Source organism: Leptonychotes weddellii, chromosome 1 (genome assembly GCF_054177405.1).
Source record: "Leptonychotes weddellii isolate Sample4059 chromosome 1, ASM5417740v2, whole genome shotgun sequence".
Classification (NCBI taxonomy): domain Eukaryota; kingdom Metazoa; phylum Chordata; class Mammalia; order Carnivora; family Phocidae; genus Leptonychotes; species Leptonychotes weddellii.
The window spans coordinates 15303987-15325939 of NC_138369.1; the positions used below are offsets into that span (position 1 = coordinate 15303987).

General features: G+C 43.8%; 1 protein-coding gene across 6 annotated transcripts in view; it reads right to left on the bottom strand.

The window, feature by feature from the left end:
* USP4 (ubiquitin specific peptidase 4) overlaps window positions 1-21953 on the bottom strand; it is a 51538-nt gene that overhangs the window by 24782 nt on the left and 4803 nt on the right. For 5 of the 6 annotated variants that reach the window (XM_081817591.1, XM_081817582.1, XM_081817598.1 and 2 more), the window contains 4 exons: window positions 18769-18899; window positions 17474-17600; window positions 16296-16441; window positions 16106-16167 (listed from right to left, as the gene is read on the bottom strand). In XM_081817591.1, the coding sequence (XP_081673717.1) occupies window positions 16106-16167; window positions 16296-16441; window positions 17474-17600; window positions 18769-18899 (466 nt within the window). Of the gene's footprint in view, window positions 1-7799; window positions 13020-16105; window positions 16168-16295; window positions 16442-17473; window positions 17601-18768; window positions 18900-21953 lie in introns of those variants that run through there. The other variant, XM_081817618.1, reaches the window with a different exon arrangement.

Here is a 21953-nt window from a genome sequence, read left to right on the forward strand (position 1 = left end):
TCTTTGAACTCAAAAGGGCAAAAATCCACAGAAGCCATAACCAAGATCTGTCAATTTCTTAACGACTGAGCCACCCAGGCACCCCTAGATCTGTCAATTTCTTAAACAGACATTTCTGGTTGAAATGAAAGAAAACAAAGAAAAATTCTGACATTTGTTCAAAATGTTCTAGATAACACTGGCAGTAGTTTTCAGAGTAAATCCAGTCGAAAAGAAACCCAATGATGAGTACATAAGGATTTCTTTTTATATGCCTGAAAATTTACATAAGACAAAGTTTTTCTTTTTTAAAGACATTTATTTCAGAGAGACAGAAAGCCAGTGAGCAGGTGGGGGGAGGTGCAGAGGGGGAGGGAGAGGGACAAGCAGACCCTGCACTGAGCGCAGAGCGGGGGGGTGGGGAGGCTATCTTGATCTCAGGACCCTGCGATCATGCTGAAACTGAGTCAGACACTTAACCGACTGAGCCACCCATATGCCACAAGACAGTTTTTCTTAAACTCCACCCTTGAGAGACAAAAGCAAGACCTCTGTGCAGAAAAGTGACCATATGGGAAACGCCTGGGCACTTGGCACTTGTCATCAGAAGCTTTAGAGCACATTCTGGGGCACTGCAGGCTGACAATAGGCAATTTGTGGGAAACACCTTACGCTCAAGGGTACATATTAGGTGAGTCAAAACCTCACTGGGTCTCATGCCACCAACACTCTGAAAACAGAGGCTTACAACTCCAAAGAAGGATTCCTCTGCTCCTTTAAAAGACACTCTGGTCAAGCCCCTAGTCTCTCAGTAGCTTTCTACCTAGACATTTCCTGCTTCTAGGCATGTCCAGTCCTTACCAATCATAACTAGAGCATGCCCTGAACCCATGACTGAGGCCCTGTAACACACTCATGCCTGCCCTCCTTGCTCCACGGACCTCTGCATGCTTCTCAGATGTTCTCCAGGCTGAAAGCTGCTCTGCAGATGAGCCCACCTTTTAGGGATGACCTCAAGTAACCAGAGTCCAGCACCTGGCATTATCATTAAGATAACAATGAACTCAGGGCGCCTGGCTGGCTCAGTGGTAGAGCATGCAACTTTGATCTCGGGGTTGTGAGTTCAAGCCCCATTTTGGGTGTAGAGATAACTTAAGAATAAAATCTTAAAAAAAAAAAGATAATAATGAACTCTTATTGGAATCCTCACTGCCTTCACAACATCCTAAGCTCTGCTCTCCCCACAACAATGCTGTTAACCCTCACCTGCGTGCACCCACATCTCCACTTCAGGAACACTGGCCTCTTCTACCTCTGAGCAGGCAGCCTCAAAAGGGGGCCATGGTGCAGAGCTAACCAGGCCTTAGAGACCTCAGGCTAGTAAAGTCAGAGGGAGTTAGAGAGAGAGAGAGAAGTGAGGCCTGCTCTACAGAAAACCTTGGAAGTACGAACACAAAGGTTGGAGCAATCCACAAGGAAGACAAACTTGTCTTAAAATGTTCAGAATTTACAAGGTGGCCCTCACTAATAAAAGAGCTGAACAGAAACAATTTATGCTGTTCTCCAGCCACAACACATGTAAAACTGACTCTATACGTAGATTTAAAAAAAAAAAAAAATGGGTTAGGCCAATCAATGACTTCCCCTGGATGACAAATTCACTGGCCGTATTTTACCACTCCCTCAAGGTTAACCTGTGTCTGCTTGACAGATGATGCATTACTAAATATAGCTGTTTTTGTTTGTTTTTTAAAGAAAATCTGATCAAAAGGGGCACCTGTGTAGCTCAGTTGGTTAAGTGTCTACCTTTGACTAAGGTCATGATCCCAGGGTCATGGGACCAAGCTGCGCTTCAGGCTTCCTGCTCAAGGAGGAGCCTGCTTCTCCCTCTCCCTCTGCCCCTCCCCCTGCTTGTGCTCTCTCTCTAATGAATAAATAAAATCTTGGGGTGAGAAAACATGAGATAAGGAGGCTGAATTAAGGATAGCTTGAATAGTGATTAGAATAACTATAAATGGGGGCGCCTGGGTGACTCAGTCAGTTAAGCATCTGCCTCTGGCTCAGGTCATGATCCCAGAGTCCTGGGATTGAGCCCCGCATCAGGCTCCTGCTCAGCGGGGAGCATGCTTCTCCTTCTCCCTCTCCCCCACCACTCCCACTCATGCTCTCTCTCTCAAATAAAATCTTAAAAAAAAAAAGAAAGAAAATCTGATCTGAGAGTTTTGATGAGTGAGTTTAACCCGTTTATAGTTATTCTTTTTTTTTTTTTTTAAAGATTTTATTTATTTGACGGAGAGAGAACAGGCAGGCAGAGTAGCAGGCTCCCCGTTGAGCAAGGAGCCCGATGTGGGGCTCGGACCCAGGACCCTGGGATCATGACCTGAGCTAAAGGCAATCACTTAACCAACTGAGCCACCCAGGTGCCCCCATTTATAGGTATTTTAATCACTATTCAAGATGTCCTTAATTCAGCCTCCTTATCTCATGTTTTCTAATTACCAAGTTTTCAGTTGTTCTTTTTTACTTCTTGCCCTCAATTTCCCTTCTTAGGTGTGGCAATTTCCTAGTTGTCTCCTAGAGTACTGTGATTTTTTAATAAGAATGTATTTTGGGGGGCACCTGGGTGGCTCAGTCGTTAAGTGTCTGCCTTTGGCTCAGGTCATGATCCCAGGGTCCTGGGATCGAGCCCCGCATTAGGCTCCCTGCTCAGTGGGAAGCCTGATTTTCCCTCTCCCACTCCCCCTGCTTGTGTTCCCTCTCTGGCTGTGTCTCTGTCCGTCAAATAAATAAAATATTTTTTTTTAAAGATTTTATTTATTTATTTGAGAGAGAGAGAGAGCACATGAGAGGGGGGAGGGTCAGAGGGAGAAGCAGACCCCCTGCTGAGCAAGGAGCCCGATATGGGACTCGATCCCAGGACTCCAGGATCATGACCTGAGCCGAAGGCAGTCGCTTAACCAACTGAGCCACCCAGGCGCCCAATAAATAAAATCTTAATAAAAAAAAGAAATACGTATTTTTTTAAAAATAATAAGAAATATGTATTTTGGTCTTGTCCAAACTTCCTGGTACACAGTCCCTCAGTAATTTTCTCAGTGATGCGTGCTGGGAGCAGTTTTTGTTATACTTGTGTTTTTGTCCTTGGTTCCTGAAATAGCTTCAAAGTGATAAAAGTGAAAGGAATGTCTTATTTCCAACACACCCCTTTCAACCACCTCTGTTTATGTTAATGACTTTTGGAAAGTCACAAAGGATGGGGCTTGCCAGAAGAACTAACCATGGGATTAGAGGGTTGGAACTTGCAGCTGCCTACCCCCAGCCCCCTGGGGAGGGGAGAAGGGCTGGAAATCTGAGTTTAATTACTAATGGCTAAATGATTTAATCAGTCATGCCTACTTATTGAGGCCTGCACAAAAATCCCTGAAGTACGGGAATTTTGGAGAGCTTCCGGGTTGGTGAAAACTGGAAGTCCCAGAAGGGTGGAATGACTAAGGGCAGCTCCTCACTCACCCCTTTCCTATATCCACCTAGTACCTCTTCCATCTCACTGTTTCCGAGTTATAGCCTTTCTTGACAAACTGGTCATCTAGCAAGTAAACTGTCTTCTTGAGTTCTGTGAATTGTTCTAGCAAATTATCAAGTCCAAGGAGGGGTCACAGGAACCTGATTAATAGCCGGTCATCCCAAGCACAGGTAAGAACCTGGACTTGGAACTGGGATCTAAAGTGGGCCAGTCTGATGGGATTGAGCCCTTAACCTGTGGGATCTGATGCTACTTCCAGGGAGACTGTGCCAGAATTGAGTGAAATTGTACAACACCCAGCAGGTGTCAGAGAACTGAATGGTGTGAGAAAAACCTACACACACGTAGTGGCAAGAAGTACTGGTAGAGTAGAGAAGAGAGGGTTTGTTGCTTTTTTTCCCCCGTTTTGCCTCCCAATAAGCTATTCTGCCCTTTTTCCTTAAAGAACCCCAATTTTTATTTTTATTTATTTTTTATTTTTTTAAGATTTTATTTGAGAGAGTGAGAGAGAGAGCGAGAGCACACGCAGGGTAAGGGCAGAGGGAAGGGGAGAAGCAGACTCTCCTGTTGCGCAGGGAGCCTGACGCAGGGCTCGATCCCAGGACCCTGGGATCATGACCTGAACTGAAGGCAGACACTTAACTAAGCCACCCAGGCACCCCAAGAAACCCAATTTGTAGTTAGACACCTTGCAACCCTGCTAAAAAGCATTTTCCTGCCTCTCTTGAAGCCAGGTATGGTCATATCATTGGCTCAAGAGATGCAAAGGGACATTTTATGTATGATTTCTGGGAAATTTCCTTAAAAGGTAGGGCTATGTCCCTCCTGCTTCTTCCTCCTTGCCACTTGAATGCAGGTGAAACCACAGCAGCTCCAGAATCCTAGACCCACAGGGAAGAAGCACCTTTGAAGTAGAAGCTTCACACAGTAGAACAAGACAGAGCGGCTGGGTTTCTAATGATACCAGCAGTGGACTGCCCACCTCAGAAATTCTTCTTAGAAAGACTCCAGCATCTAACTTTCTTAATTGCCATCAAACCTTTCCTAATCAACACAGCATATTCCAAAGATATATGTTCTATTTTTACATTTCTGGCAGTTACTCCATTAACTTATCAGGACCTCTAACTATTTTTATTTTTCCCCATCAATTACTTAGACTTGTAACTATCTCCATTTCCCTATAGAGAAAGAGTTCAGCACATTCCCATCTCTCTCTGCTCTGTACTGCCTCCCGTTTCCTCACTTGTCTTCCGTATTGGGATTACCCAGAATTAACTTCTGGACTGTTACTGATACGGGCTGCTTTCTTACACCTTTCTTATTATTCAACTTTTTATTGAAGTACTACATAGAGAATACATAAATCATGAAAGTAAAAATCAAGAAATTTGCACCAAATGAATACATTTACATAACCAGTGCCCTGACCCAGAAACAGGACAGCCCTAGACCCCAAGTGTCCTCTTCATGGCTCCCTTCAGTCATCATTTTTCCCACAGCTAACCACTACCATGACCTTGAGACCCCTAGGTAAGTTTTGCCTGTTCTTAAACTTGGTATCAAGAGAACATAGGATGTCATGTTTTGTTTCTGGCTTCTCTCATTCACCATTGTTCATGAACTCAACACTGCTGGGTCCCTATAGACTTTCACGGTGTAAATACACTACAATGTATCTATCCCCTCTATTTTTGGTAGACATCTGGTTTAACTCCAGTTTGCGACTATGACAAGTAGTGCTGTCGTAAACATCTTTGAACATATCTTTAAGTGAACATGAGATGTATTTCTGTTGGCTGTATGCCTAGGAGTGGTTCGCAGAGTTGTAGAATATGTACATAATTCTTCCTCTAGTAAGGGTTGCCAAATCTCCTAAAATCACCCCATTAATTTATATGCCCTATCAGCAGGGCCCAACAATTCAGGGTGCTCCACACCTCAACATCACTTGGTACTGTCCATCTTTTTCACAGCCATTCTGGGGGATGTGCAGAAGCACTGTGTTGTGGTTTTAATTTGCCCTTTCTGGATGACTGCAGAGGTTAACACCTCTCCATATACTTGCTAGCCATCCAGATATCCTCTTCAGTAAATTAACTGAGAAGATCTTTTGCCCCTTTTCTAATGGGGTTGCCTAACTTTTTCTGTCTTGGGAGGCGTTTCTTCCAAATTCTGGATCTAAGCATTGTGTCAGACATATGTACTGCAAATCTTTTCTCACCCTGTGGCTTGCCTTTTTACTCTCTGGTGAACAGAAGTTCTTAAAAGTCAGTCACCCCCAGGGCGCCTGGGTGGCTCAGTCGTTAAGTGTCTGCCTTCAGCTCAGGTCATGATCCCAGGGTCCTGGGACCGAGCCCCGCATCGGGCTCCCTGCTCGGCCAGGAGCCTGCTTCTCCCTCTCCCACTCCCCCTGCTTGTGTTCCCTCTCTAGCTGTCTCTCTCTGTCAAATAAATAAATAAAATCTTTAAAAAAAAAAAATCAGTCACCCCCTCTAACCATTTCCTCCTCCAAGGTTTGTGGCGTTGTGCCTTGTGTCAGAAATCTTTGCTCACTCCAAAGTCCCAAAGCCCTTGCTTTTCTGGCCAACAAAACACTTCCCTAGGTGTGTGCTCTCTCACATGTTACGGATTCTACTGCGTGCCCCTGGACTCTAAAAGTACCTCCTCCACTCAGGAGCTCTGTGTGGAAAACCTTCCAAGGTCAGCTATGCTAGAGGAAAAAAATATTTCATCTTTACATCTAAGTAACAGTTTAGTAGGATACAAAATTCTTTTAAAGTTATTTTACTTTAACACTGAAAAAGTATCTTAGATCCATTGTTGCTACTGACTAGTCTTCTTATTCCTTTGTGACTTTTTCTTTCAAAACAATTTGGAATTTTCTCTACATCTTTGTTAAGTTTTTACTCTAGTGTCTAGGCGTGGGCTTTCTTCCTTCCATCTGTTGTGTTTAGCATTCTTTAAATTTCAGACCTTTCCTCTTTTATGATTTCTGAGAAACTCTTGGTCATTATAACCTCAAACATTTTCTTCCCCTTCCTCCGGTCATTTCCTCTCTGCTTCTGAGATTCCTATTATACAAACGTTGACATTTCTAGCCCCTATCCTCCACAGCACTTTGCTTCGCCTACCTTTCATCTCTTTATCCCTCCGAACGCCTTGTAGAATTCTTAAACCTGACCTTCCAACTTCTTCAGTCTTCAGCTACATCCATTCTGCTACTCAACCCATCTCCTGAATTCCGCGTTCCCAAGTATGCCTCCCTATTCCCGCTTCATGTACCCACTTCCTTTCCTTGATGATATTCACTATGCTTACTCCACCCTCCCAGGAGGCTGGGAACATGAATTATGCTCCCACTAGCACAGCCTGTCAATCTGCCATTTTCCTTTCACTCAACTATACCACTTGTCAGCTTCTCATTATGGCTCCCTATGAGCTCTTCATCAGGTGAGACCACACTACTCCTCCAATCACTGCACCCCCTCCAATGAACTCCCCACCTCCCCCAGAGGTACAGCTAGAATCCAGAGTCTCACATGACCCACCACCGTCCCCCAAACCCTCCTGCCATCCCTCCTGGCACCAGCCCCAACACACTCCCGCCAGTCTTCAACAAAGCCTGCTTCTGCCTCGGAACGTCCACCACTGCTGATTCCCTCACCTCCTTTGTGACCCTCAGTGGGGCCTCCCTATCACCATATTTAAATCTGCCCCTTCCCAAAGCCTAGCACTTGATTTTCTTCCGTTTTTTTCCCGCAGTCCTTATAAACCATTGGACGAGTGGGTAGTTCCTGTCTATTTACTGTTCCTTGAGGACAGAAACTTTGTTTACTGCTGTATCCTCAGTATCTAGAAGAGTGTCTGGCACTATTAGGGGAGTAGGGAGGGGAGTGTACCTCAGGAATCTCACTCTGGGCTCATTGGCCACTGGACAGACTTTGCAGAGAGAATCTAACCTTTAGGCAAATTCAAGGAGGCACTGCTCTTTTCCAAAAGCTATCTCCCTTCACTGGAATCTGAGACTTCAGGGTGTGGAAGGGATGGGAAGCAGCAGCACTGGGAAGAGAAAAAGGCAGAACTATAATAGTCTCCCTTGGCCAGTACATCGAGCCTCTTCTGCTCCAAGTTGTCAACACTACCTCCCAGACTGGAATCTACCTTCCGTCTCCCCTGGGGGTTCCTCACAGTTTTTGTTATTTTCTCTGGGTTCTGTGGCATTTCCAGTTCCAAGAAGGGAGTTAGCAGTCTGGGCTAGCCTTTTGATTGCTGTCACAAATTACCAAAAACTTGCTGGCTTAAAAGAACACAAATTTATTATCTTAACAATGTTGCAGGTCAGAAATTCAAAATGATTCTCACTGAGCTAAAGAGCTGTGTTCCTTTGTAGAGGCTCTAGGGACTTCTAGAGGCCACCCAGTGGCCACTGGCTCGTGGCCAGTGAAGTCTTTCTGCTCATTACATCACATGCCCTCCATAATGACCATCACACAGTTACCCCATTCCCCCACCCCCTCCCCTCCAGCAACCCTCAGTTTGTTTCCTATGATTAAGAGTCTCTTATGGTTTGTCTCCCTCTCCGATGTCATCTTTATTTTTCCCTCCCTTCCCCTATGATCGTTTTGTGTCTTAAATTCCACATGAGTGAGATCATATAATTGTCTTTCTCAGATTGACTTACTATGCTTAGCACAATACCCTCTAGTTCCATCTACATTGTTGCAAATGGCAAGATTTCAATTTTTGATGGCTGCATAATATTCCACTGTATATATACACACCACATCTTCTTTTCCCATTCATCTGTCTATGGACATCTGGGCTCTTTCAATAGTTATTGTGGACATTGCTGCTGTAAACATTGGGGTGCAGGTGCCCCTTCGGATCACATTTGTATCTTTCGGGTAAATACCCAGTAGTGCAATTGCTGGGTCATAAGGCAGCTCTATTTTCAACTTTCTGGGGGAACTCCATACTGTCTTCCAGAGTGGCTGCACCAGCTTCCATTCCCACCAACAGTGTTAAGAGGGTTCCCCTTTCTCCGCATTCTCGCCAACATCTGTCATTTCCTGACTTGTTAATTTTAGCCATTCTGACTGGTGTGAGGTGGTATCTCATTGAGGTTTTGATTTATATTTCCCTGATGCCAAGTGATGTTGAGCATTTTTTCATGTGTCTCTTGGTCATTCATATGTCTTCTTTGGAGAAATGTGTGTTCATGTCTTCTGCCCATTTCTTGATTGGATTATTTGTTCTTTGGGTGTTGAGTTTGATAAGTTCTTTATAGATTTTGGATACTAGTCCTTTATCTGATATGTCATTTGCAAATATCTTCTCCCATTCTGTCAGTTGTCTTTAGGTTTTGTTGACTGTTTCCTTTGCTATGCAAAAGCATTTTATCTTGATAAAGTCCCAAGAGTTCATTTTTGCCTGTTTCCCTTGCCTCTGGAGACGTGTCTAGCAGGAAGTTGCTGTGACTGAGGTCAAAGAGGTTGCTGCCTGTGTTCTCCTCTAGGATTTTGATGGATTCCTGTCTCACATTTAGGTCTTTCATCCATTTTGAGTCTATTTTTGTGTATGGTGTAAGGAAATGGTCCAGTTTCATTCTTCTGCATATGGCTGTCCAATTTTCCCAACAGCATTTGTTGAAGAGACGGTCTTTTTTCCATTGGATATTCTTTCCTGCTTTGTTGAAGATTAGTTGACCATAGAGTTGAGGGTCTATTTCTGGTTCTCTATTCTGTTCCATTGATCTATGTGTCTGTTTTTGTGCCAGTACCATACTGTCTTGATGATGACAGCTACATAATATATCTTAGACTCCAGAATTGTGATGCCACCAGCTTTTGTTTTCTTTTCCAACATTCCTTTGGCGATTTTGGGTCTTTTCTGGCTCCATACAAATTTCAGGATTATTTGTTCCAGCTCTGTGAAAAGAGTTGATGGTATTTTGATAGGGATTGCACTGAATGTATAGACTGCTCTAGGTAGCACAGACATTTTAACAATATTTGTTCTTCCAATCCACGAGCATGGAACGTTTTTCTATTTCTTTGTGTCTTCCTCAATTTCTTTCATAAGTGTCCTATAGTTTTCTGAGTACAGATCCTTTTCCTCTTTGGTTAGGCTTTTTGTTTTTTCTTAAGATTTATTTGAGACAGAGACAGCACGAGCAGTGGAAAGGGGCAGATGAGAGGGTCCCTGCTGAGCAAGGAGCCCAACCTGGGGCTCGATCCTAGGACCCTGAGATCATGACGTGAGCAGAAGGCAGACACTTAACCAACTGAGCTACCCAGATGCCCCTCTTTAGTTAGGTTTATCCCTAGATATCTTATGGTTTTTGGTACAACTGTAAATAGAATAGACTCCTTAATTTCTCTTTCTTCTGTCTCATTGTTAGTGTATAGAAACGCAACTGATTTCTGTGCATTAATTTTATATCCTGCTACTTTGCTGAATTCCTGTATGAGTTCTAGCAATTTGGGGGTAGAGCATCACGTCATCTGCAAAGAGTGAGAGTGTGTCTTCTTTGCTGATTTGGATGACTTTTATTTCTTCTTCTTGTCTGATTGCTGAGGCTAAGACTTCTGGTACTATGTTGAAGAGCAGTGGTGATAGTGGACATCCCTACCATGTTCTTGATCTTAGTGGAAAAGCTCAGTTTTTCCCCACTGAGAATGATATTCCCTGTGGGCTTTTCGTAGATGGCTTTTATGATATTGAGGTATGTTCCCTCTATCTCTACACCATGAAGAGTTTAAATTAAGAAAGGATGCTGTACTTTGTCAAATACTTTTTCTGCATCTATTTAGAGATCATATGGTTCTTATCCTTTCTTTTGTTAGTACAGTATATCACAATGATTACTTTGTGGATGTTGAACCACCCTTGAAGCCCAAGAATAAATCCCACTTGGTCATGATGAATAATCCTTTTAATGTACTACTGGATCCTATTGTCTAGTCTCTTGGTGAGAATTCTGGCATCCATGTTCATCAGGAATATTGGTCTGTAATTCTCCTTTTTGATGGGGTATTTGTCTGGTTTTGGGATCAAGGTAATGCTGGCCTCATAGAAAGAGTTTGGAAGTTTTCCTTCCACTTCTATTTTTTGAAACAGCTTCAGAAGAACAGGCATTATTTCTTCTTTAAATGTTTGGCAGAAATCCCCTGGGAAGCCATCTGGCCCTGGAATCTTATCTGTTGGGAGATTTTTGATTACCCCTTCAATTTCCTTGGGGGTTATGGGTCTGTTCAGATGTTCTATTTCTTCCTGGTTCAGTTTTGGTAGTTTATACCTCTCTAGGAATGCATCCATTTCTTCCAGACTGCCTAATTTGTTGGCATACTGTTGCTCATAACATGTTCCCTTAGTGTTGGTTGTGATCTCTCCTCTTTCATTCATGACTTTATTTATTTGGGTCCTTTCTCTTTTCTTTTTGATAAGTCTGGCCAGGGGTTTATCAATCTAATTCTTTCGAAGAACCAGCTCCTAGTTTCTTTCATCTGTTTTACTGTTCTTTTGGTTTCTATTTTGTTGATTTATGCTCTAATCTTTATTGATTCTCTTCTCCTGCTGGGTTTAGGCTTTACTTGCTGTTCTTTCTCCAACTCCCTTAGCTGTTAAGTTTAGGTTGTATATTTGACACCCTTCTTGTTTCTTGAGAAAGGCTTGTATTGCCATATACTTCTGTCTTAGGACCACCTTTGCTGCATCCCAAAGGTTTTGAAAAGTCGTATTTTCATTTGTTTCCATTAATTTTTTAAATTCTTCTTTAAATTTCCTGATTGACCCATTCATTCTTTAGTAGGATGTTCTTTAAGCCCCCTGTATTTGAGTTCTTTACAAATGTCCTCTTGTGAGAGTTTAAGTTTCAAAGCGTTGTGGTCTGAAAATATGCGGGGAATGACCCCAATTTTTGGTACCAGTTGAGACCTGATTTGTGACCCAGTATGTGATCTCTTCTGGAGAAAGATCCATGTGCACTCGAGAAGAATGTGTATTCTAGTTGCTTTAGGATGGAATGCTTTGAATGTTATCTGTGAAGTCCATCTGGTCCAGTGTGTCAGTCAAAGCCCTTGTTTCTTTGTTGATCTTCTGCTTAGATTCTGTCCATTTCAGTGAGGGGGGTGTTAAAGTCCCCTACTATCTTGTATTATTATCGATGTATTTAATCTTGTTATTAATTGGTTTATATAACTGGCTGTTTCCATGTTAGGGGCATAAATATTTACAACCGTTAGATCTTGTTGGATAGACCCTTTAATTATGACATACTGTCCTTCCTCATCATTACAGTCTTTGGTTTAAAATCTAATTGTCTGATATAAGTATTACTACCTGAGCTTTCTTTTGATGTCCATTAGCATGATAAGTGGTTTTCCACCCCCTCACTTTCAATCTGGAGGGAACTTTGGGTCTAAAATGAGTCTTCTGCAGACAGCATATTGATGGGTCTTGCTTTTTTATCCAATCTGATACCCTGTGTCTTTTGATTGGGGTATTTAGCTCATTTAAGTTCAGAGTTAACTACTGAAAGATATGAATTTTGTGCCCTTGTATTGTCTATAGTCACTATTTATGTATATTGTCTCTGTTCCTTTCTGGTCTATGTCACTTAAAAGATCCCCTTTAATATTTCTTGCAGGGCTGATTTAGTGATCACAAATTCTTTTAGTTTCTGTTAGTCCTGGAAGCTTTTTGTCTCTCCTTCTATTTTGAATGACAGCCTTGCTGGATAAAGTATTCTTGGCTGCATATTTTTCTTATTTAGCACCCTGAATATATATATCATGCCAGTTCTTTCTGGCCTGCCAGGTCTGTGGGTAGGTCTGCTGCCAGTCTAATATTTCTACCCTTGTAGGTTACAGACCTCTTGTCCCGGGCTGCTTTCAGGATTTTCTGTCTCTTGAGAGTTGCAAGCTTCACTATTATATGTCGAGGTGTTGACCTATTTTTATTGATTCTGAGGGGGGTTCTCTGTGCCTCCTGGACTTGAATGCCTGCTTCCTTCCCCAAATTAGGGAAGTTCTCCACTATAATTTGCTCCAATATACCTTCTGCCCCCCTCTCTCTTTCCTCTTCTTCTGGGATCCCAATTATTCTAATATTGTGCTGCTTCATGGTATCACTTATTTCTCGATTTCTCCTTTTGTGATCCAGTAGTTGTTTATCTCTTTTTTTCTCAGCTTCCTTATTCTCCATCATTTTGTCTTCAATATCACTAATTCTTTCTTCTGCCACGTTTATCCTAGCAGCTAGAGCCTCCATTTTTGATTTCATCCCATTAATAGCCTTTTTGATTTCGACTTGGTTAGATCTTAGTTCTTTTATTTCTCCAGAAAGGGATTCTCTAGAGTCTTCTATGCTTTTTTTAAGCCCAGCTAGTATCCTTATAATCGTTATTCTGAACTCTAGTTCCGACATCTTACTTATGTCCATACTGATTAGGTCCCTGTCAGTCAGTACCGCCTCTTGTTCTCTTTTTTGAGGTGAGTTTTTCCGTCTTGTTATTCTGTGCAGAGAAGAATAGATGAACGAGAGAACAAAATACTAAAATGGCAATAACAGCCCCAGAGAAACACCCACTAAACAAATCAGAAGAGACCCGAACCCGAAAATAAATAAGTAAATAAATAAAAATTTTAAAAAGAGAGAGAGAATATAATCAGACAACGTGAACAGAACAGAGCAATACACTGGGTCCTGTGTGTATTTTGGTCTGTTACAAAACTAAATCCCAAAACCGTAAAGAAAGAAAAACTAATTTATGTACAAAAATCAACTTAAATACAATGAACAGACAGAATGTAACTGTAAAAATGAAAAACACAAAAGAAAAAAACAAAAAACAAAAAAAGAAAGAGTATAAACAGACACGTGAACAGAACAGAGCTATACACTATATCCTGGGTGTATTTTAGTCTGTCTGTTAGAAGAAACGACATCCCAAAATTGTAAAAAAAGAAAAACTTGTGTACACACACACACACTGAAAGGACAGAATATAACTGCAGAGATGAAAATTTAAAAAGAGTTTAAAAAAAAAAGAATATAATCAGATAGGTGAACAGAACAGAGCAATACACTAGAATCTGGGTGTATTTTGGTCTGTTAGAAGAAACTGCATCCGAAAACTGTAAAAATGAAAATTAAGAAAGACTTAAAAAAAAAAAAGTTAATAAAATAAGAAATTGGTTGAAAAGGAAAGAGAAAAAAACTAAAATTAAGACTAAAGAATGAGAAAAAAAAAAAAAAACATGAATTCTATACACTATTCTCCCCTAGTTCTGGAGTTTTGCAGTTCTCTATGATGGGTAAACATGGTCTTAGCTGGATATTCTTGCTGATCTTCTGGGGAGGGGCCTGTTGCACTGATTCTCAAGTGTCTTTGCCGGGGCGGAGTTGCACTGCCCTTGCCAAGGGGCTAGGCTAAGCAAGCGGCTCCAGATTGCTCTACGTGGCTTTTGTTCCCTGAAGGCTTCCTGCGCAGCTTTAGAGGATGAGAATGAAAACAGTAATCTCCCAATCTCTGGCCCCGGAGTGAAGAGCTCAGAGCCCCACTCCTGTGTGTGCCCTTAGGAAAAAGCAGTTAAACATTCCTGTCTCCCAGGTCTCCAGCTGCACTCTGTGATCACCCGGCCTGTGACCAAGCATTTCTATCTCAGGCACGCGACCCTGCTTCGAGGCTCCAGAAGGGGTGGGTCTTGCCGTGGTTCTGCCGCTTGCTGGGCCCCTGCTTGGAGAACGGTTGCCCAACTGTGCCACAGTCTGCAGTTTATGGCAAAACCAAGCCGAAAGCCCACTCATGGGCTCATTGATAACAGCCGGCTTCCCTACGCCGATGCCTGGGAACTCTGCAACACTCAGGCACCCTGGTCTTTCTTTGACCCCGAGGATCCTGAGACCACACCGTCCCATCTAGGATTCTGCCCCTCTTTGCCACCTGAGCGCCTTTCAGGCAGGGAAGTCCCTCACCAGAGCAGACCTCTAAAAGTTCTGATTTTGCACTCAGCTGCTATATCACCTTCCAGTGCCACCTGCCGGAGCTTCCCATATATCGCCTCGGATTCACTTCTCCATACCCCCTACCTTACAGAAAGTGGTCACTTTTCTATTTGTAGAACTGCAGCAATTCTTTTTTTTTTTTTAAATCATTGATTTTAAAGATTTTATTTATTTATTTAACAGAGAAAGATACAGTGAGAGGGAACACAAGCAGGGGGAGCGGGAGAGGGAGAAGAAGGCTTCCCGCAGAGCAGGGAGCCCGATCCGGGGATCGATCCCAGCACCCTGGGATCACGACCCGAGCCAAAGGCAGATGCCTAACGACTGAGCCACCCAGGCGCCCCAAATTGCAGCAATTCTTTTCTTAGATCCTGGTTGAGTTCACTGGTGTTCAGAATGATTTGATTACTATCTAGCTGAATTCCTGGGACCTGATGAAACTAAGGTCTCCTAGTCCTCCGCCATCTTGGAAAGTTGCCCAGTGAAGTCTTTGCGCATATCATCACTTAAGACACTGCTTCTGTCCTCACATCTCCTGACTCTCCTGCCTCCCCTGTTCACCCTGTGATTACACTGGGCCCATCCAGATAATCCAGGATAATCTCCCCATGTCAAGACCCTTAATCACATCTTAATCACTTTGCCATGTAACCTAACATATTCATAGGTTCTGGGGATTAGGACTTGGACACGGAGGGGGCATTATTCTGCATACCACAGCTATATGTCATCTTGTCAGGAACTGGTGACCAGAGTTTCTAAAACTTGAGTCTACAGCTAGGCTTCAGGTTATCTGTAAAATCCTTGATATTATTGGCAAAATGTTCTATCTTCTGATGTGTTTCTCAAGAGAGAGCCTATAACTTTTGTGATTCTCAAAAGAGCTATGTAAGAGCCCATCACTATCAAACAGTCACTGTCCAAGACCTGACTGAAAGAAGACAGCAAAGACCAACACTATCCCCATAACTATCAGAACACAACACAAATTCCCCCACCTTATACCGTAAGAAAAACTCATTACTTCTTCTGTCCCCTTCTCAGGACATTCACAATTCCACACCGCACACAAACCTCTCCTGAGATAGAGGTGCCTGGGGTCCCAGTTTAAAGGCAGAATAATCCCCCCAGTATGCAAAAAGGGCAACAGTGACTAACAGGCCTGTGGGTAAAAAGTGAGGTGGGATCAAACCTGAAGTCATACAGGACCCCATGCCTGAGCCCTCTTCTTTTCCAGCCAAGCTTCTAATTACAGGTGGAGAAAATAAAAGCCCTTGGCAAAAACAAAGCTGCCTCTTGGCAGAGCAGCTTTCCCAGATCTGGGCCCTTTCTCTTCCTTCTCTTATTCTCAAGAAGGAGAGGCTCACCACCGTGTTCACCCACTCTGATAGCTTTCCTCACATGGCTGCCCAGCATGCTGCTTACCAAAGGCCAGTATTACAGACTTTGGATATGAAATAGACTCTGGATATGAAATGGAACGCTTCTTCATCTGACCCTGAAAAATTTTACTTAGCACAAGTAAATGCCTTAGGAAATAGTGTCTCTCTTACACCTGTGTGCCCAGCCACAAGGGAGAAAAAGGTCACTTACTTTGACTGTAAGGTCTGCCTCGGCCATGTGCCATCTTCATTTTGGGGCTCAATTACTAGCACCTGAGTGAAAGGGGAAACCAAATAAGGAATATGCAAAGCATCTCACTGGTGACGAGCTCAGAACCAGAAGATATCTGGCCACACACCCTGGCAGAGCTGCCTGCTGGGCATGGCCTGAGCCCTCCTACCTGACCCTGGTAGAGCCCAGCATCCTGGACAGTGTTGTCTAGCTTGCTCAGCTGCTCATAGGTGTTGCTCATGTATTTGTTCCATAGTCGTGTTTCACGCTCAGCAGGGATATTGAACAGCTTCCGCATCTCCTTCTCAATGGTTGCTAGAGACAGGCAGAAAGATCACTCAGGATTTCCTCGAGATGCAAGGCTAAAAAGAGCTGTAGCAAGCTAATGCTCATCCTCCTTCCTGTTCGGATGGTCAGTCACAGAGTGCTTTGGACCAAAAGTTCTGACTGACAGCCCCTCGGTTTTTAAGGCCAAATGTCTCCCATGGGAATCCTCTTGCACTCACACACTAGAAACTTTCCCTGTGCTTCTCCTTCTTTAATGAGGTGGGTCCCATTTATAGCACACAAGCAACACAGAAAGGTGAGAAAACTTATCTTTGAAGTTAAGGTAAATGTGGTTTCAAATACCAGCCCTGCCACTTGTTTTTTTTTTTTTTTTAAAAGATTTTATTTATTTATTTGAGAGAGAGCATGAGACAGAGAGAGAGAGCATGGGAGGGGGGAGGATCAGAGGAGAAGCAGACTCCCTGCTGAGCAGGGAGTCCGATGCGGGACTCGATCCCAGGACTCCCAGGATCATGACCTGAGCCGAAGGCAGTCGCTTAACCAACTGAGCCACCCAGGCGCCCCTACCACTTGTTTTTTTTTTAAAGATTGTATTTATTTATTTGACAGAGAGATAGAGAGCACAAGTAGGCAGAGAAGCAGGCAGAGGGAGAGGGAGAAGCAGACTCTCCACTGAGCAGGGAGCCCGACGTGGGGCTCGATCCCAGGACCCTGGGATCATGACCTGAGTCGAAAGCAGCCGCTTAACCGACTGAGCCACCCAGGCGCCCCCCATGCCACTTTCTAACAGAGATTTTTTAATAAGTTACTGTAACCTCTCTGAATCTGCATTTCCTCATCTTTATCACCATTATCACCGCATGTCAGGGATCATGCCCAGTGTTCTATAAAACATGATTCCCAGGCTTAGCTCTCCTCAAGAGCCAGGTCAGGACCAGCACCTACAACCTGAGTCTATGTGGGTAACAATTCTGGAGGGGGTGTCCGGCTTCACACCCATCAGCCACAATGCTCTGCACTCTCCCTCCGGATAAGCAGGACCCCAGCCCAGCTACTCACCGATGGTGTCTGCCTTGCTGAAATGGCAACTCAGCACGTTGGTGGGGTCACTGTTCTCACAGAGCTTCAGTTCCAGCAAATACACCTCCACCTTGCAGTGCTTGACAAACAGGCCATGCTCGACCACCTGCAAACAAGAGGCACAGGTGAAGGAGCAGGGGTTCCACACCAGGCAGTCTTGGAAACAATAGGTTTCATTAGTGGTAAGAGGCAGAATCCACACAATAATCATTTTCCCTAAGTGATCAGGGGATCAGGACAGATTTTTAAAGCCACCAGCAACTGTCCAAGAGTTGAAAATCTTTCTCCCCTTCATGAGGGAGAGCACCCGGATGGAGCCAGAGCTAGCTACAACACTGCCCAAAGGGAAGCCACTGTTCATCTCTAAATCAGGATCATGAGGTTTCCCTTGCAGGGTTTGTCAAATGAAAGGACTAGAGAACGTAGCTAAATCCCTGTGGTAGCAGAACACTCACCATATGGCAACACTGTGGGCATGAGGGGACATCTGCAGGAGACTGGCATACCCCCAACTTTTTGATCCCTAACCCCTCTCAGGGGCCCAGGTTTCCAGCTGGAGAAAGAAGGTCGTTCTGGCCCCAAACAATGACTTTTACTTAGAAGCATGGCCTCAGGACTGCAGATCTTTCCTACTCTGAGAAGGGAAACTACATACCAGGGAGAGTGAGAAATTTACCCAATGTCTACCTATTAGCAGGCATGTGATGTCCCCTCTGGTAGGACAAGCAAATGACTGTGAGAGTCAGGGTGGATGGTCTTCTCCTAAGTCCCATCTACCAGAGGGGTAAAGAATCTGGGTTTCGATCGTATGGCCCGCTTTCCCTCAGGAGGCTATTCTTCTCTGGTTTATGAACACCTGCTTTTTGAGATATTCAACAGTGTGGCCAAAGACTCATAAGCATAGAGGAAAAAGCAGTCTCAGAGAAGTTGTAAGATAAACAAGAAGCAGTACATTACTGTATGTCCATATGACCCCAAGTAAACTCTCTCTCATAGAGCCTTCCAGAAAGTGCTCTCATGGCACTACTGGATACATCCCAAGCCACTGGGCAGCTCTGATGTTTGGAGGCCACTCACTGTAACATCTCAGGTGAGCAACCTCACTCACCACCACTCACGACCACAATTCCCTAAAGAGAACCAGAAACAAGGCCTCAAACACCTCTATTCGACCACTTAGGTACATCCAGTAGCCGAGAAAGCCAACACCAGTCAGTGTCCCCAGGGAGCACTCGCAGACACTGACGAGCAACTGCGACAATTCGTGTACTCACTTTTCTGACAATGGGCTGCTGGCCTTCTACACAGCCATACCAGTTTAGTAATTTATTCCAGGCCTCTGTTGGGACCAATACATAGTCCAATTCATCAATTAAATGTTCTTTCAAGGTCTGACTCTCAGGATCTGAAAAAAGAAAACAGCTCATAACTCACTGCTCTTCTCCCCAGAAATATTTGTTTTACAGGATTCTTATGTACTTTTCAGAAATAAGAAAATTATTTATAGGAACAAGTACAAAATTCCAAAATTCTGTCACTGGCCATAACACAGAGCAGACCTGACAACTGTCTTCAGCCACGCCTTCAAAGGAACGTGTATTTCTTCTATAATGAAATGGAGTAGGGAGAATAAAAAACTCCAATTTACATTTTCAACATGCTTCCAGATTCCACAATGAAAACTGTTAATTACGAATATTTAACATAATATTCTGCTTAGTGAAACTTCACTGAGGTCAAGTATCTTCTGAAAGATTTACTAAAAAGCAACAAACCCATCATTGAAGTTAACTTTATTTTACCAAGAGTCATTCAATATTCTTAGTTTTCCAGTCCAAGTCAAAACCCAGCTGGACAACCCCTTATGGAGGGGGAATGTCTTTAACACCCTAACATGCTAAACATCCACCTCACACCTACCACAGGCAGGCAACATGACTAGGAGTCAGAAGCGGACATCCACAATCAGAAACACACCCTCAACTGACGACCAAGGAACTGGATCAAGGGAACACTGATCACCTCCCATCAACAGAGCCTCTCTGTGCCCAGCAACACCCAGTCCTGCTGTAGTGGGTACAAAAGTACCCACAATGGTGCAACTCATCTGTAACTCAAGGCATATGATGGGTTTTTTTTGTTTTTTTTTAAAGATTTTATTTATTTATTTGACAGAGAGAGAGAGAATGAGCACAAGCAGGGGGAGTGGCAGGCAGAGGCAGGGGGAGTGGCAGGCAGAGGCAGAGGGAGAAGCAGGCTCCCCACAGAGAAGGGGGAGCCCGATGTGGGACTCAATCCCAGGACTCCGGGATCATGATCTGAGCCGAAGGCAGTCGCTTAACCAACTGAGCCACCCAGGCGCCCAAGGCATATGATGTTAAAAACAAAAACCAAAACCATAAGCAGCGTTCATAAAGTGACTGCGGCTTCCCATCACCCACACCCCCCTTCACCCTCACACCAGTTTATACCCTATCCCATCAGCTCTTCTGTCCTTCCTTATATCAAGTTTCAGATCTGATCCACCTCTGCTTTTTTCATTTCCAGGGAGAACAGGAAAGGAATTAAATAGCAGCGAAGGACAGGAATACCAAGGTGAGATGGGTGAACGGATAAACATGATAGGGTATATACCTACAGCGGAATATTATTCAGCCTTCAAATGGAAGGGAATTCTGACACATGCTGCAAGGATGAACCCAAGAATATTATACTAAATAAAATAATGCAGTCACAGAAAAACAAATACTTAACTACTTCACTTAAATGAGGTATCTGGAGTAGTCAGATTCAAACACAAAAAGTAGAATGGTGGCTGCCAGGGGCTCGGAGGAAAGGAGATTGGGAGTTATTGTTTAACGGGTGGGGGGTTTCAGTTTTGCAAGGCGAAAAAGTTCTGGAGATTGGTTGCAAAACAATGTGAATATACTTAATACTATTGAACTATACACTTACAAATGGTCGAGATGATAAACTTTGTTATGTATATTTTACCATAGTTAAAAAAAAAAAAAAAAGATGGATCCTCCTCATTGGTGAGCCAACCACTTTCCACAGCAGCTCTGGCATGATTATTAACACTGACAGAGCAGGCCTTTTCTGTTGAGCAAGAGAAGGATGATCCACTGGTATCGATCTGCTTGAGACAAAAGCTTCCCCCTCCAAATTGACACTTTTCTCTGATTTACAAATTAAACTTTTCTGAATTATAAATTAAACCTTTCTCTGATTTATAAATTGAAACTCATAGAAGTTATTCACTTCTTGTCTTACTCAGGGAGATACATTTCTGCCTTTCTAACACTAAGCACTACGCAGATCTGGCACACTGTGCCGAGCAGCCGCCAGAAACCTTTAAACGTGGGAAAGGAACACACCGCTTTCAGCATCACCAACCCCAAGTACATCATTTCCATGGGGCATTTTCCCCTCTAAGGCTCTGTGATGATTTTCGCACACATCCCTCTTACACACTCAGTGCAAATGCAGGAAACATGACTGGAATTCCCAATTCAGTTTACTATTTTCACTTGAAACAGGATCACTCTAAAGGCATCATGCTCAAAATCACACAGAGGTTTGGGGCGCCTGGGCGGCTCAGTCGCTGGGCGTCTGCCTTCGGCTCAGGTCATGATCCCAGGGTCCTGGGATCGAGCCCCACGTCGGGCTCCCTGCTCTGCAGGGGGCCTGCTTCTCCCTCTCCCACTCCCCCTGCTTGTGTTCCCTCTCTCACTGTGTCTCTCTCTGTCAAATAAATAAATAAAATCTTAAAAAAAAAAAATCACACAGAGGTTTGGGAATTAGGATTTAGTCTCTGCAAATTTCTTCCACAGAGGCAAATAAAGGGGAAAAATGAGAGCACTGCTTGGCCTAAGCACAGAGATTTCATCTGATATACAGTAGAGGCAGAGGTGGAAAAAAGAAAAGGTGCTCTGCAGACAACGTAAGGAAAGATATGCTAGAGCCCATCCTTCCCACACTTTCAAAGAGCCCCATCCAGCCACTTCCATGTCCGTAGGTGAAAGGCAGCCTGACTGGGACTGACAGGTGACTGACAGCCTGGGAACTGAGGGGGTGACCCTCATTCACCAGAGATAGGTCATTCCTGTACCGTCAATGTTCTAAGCAGGGTCTGAACAGAATGTACTTCTCACCTCCTAAGCACATAGCAAATGTTTCAAGGAAAAGCCAGATGACATTAAATTGGGAGACCATGGAAGAAATGCTTGCCCTTAGCTGAAGGTCACACAAAATGATTTCACAGAGCCCCTCTAGCCCTAGAATTCTCATCATTAGTATTCTTAAAAGCATTAAGAGGGCGCCTGGGTGGCTCAGTTGGTTAGGCGACTGTCTTCGGCTCAGGTCATGATCCTGGAGTCCTGGGATCGAGTCCCGCATCGGGCTACCTGCTCAGCAGGGAGTCTGCTTCTCCCTCTCCCGCTCCCCCCTCTTGTGCTCG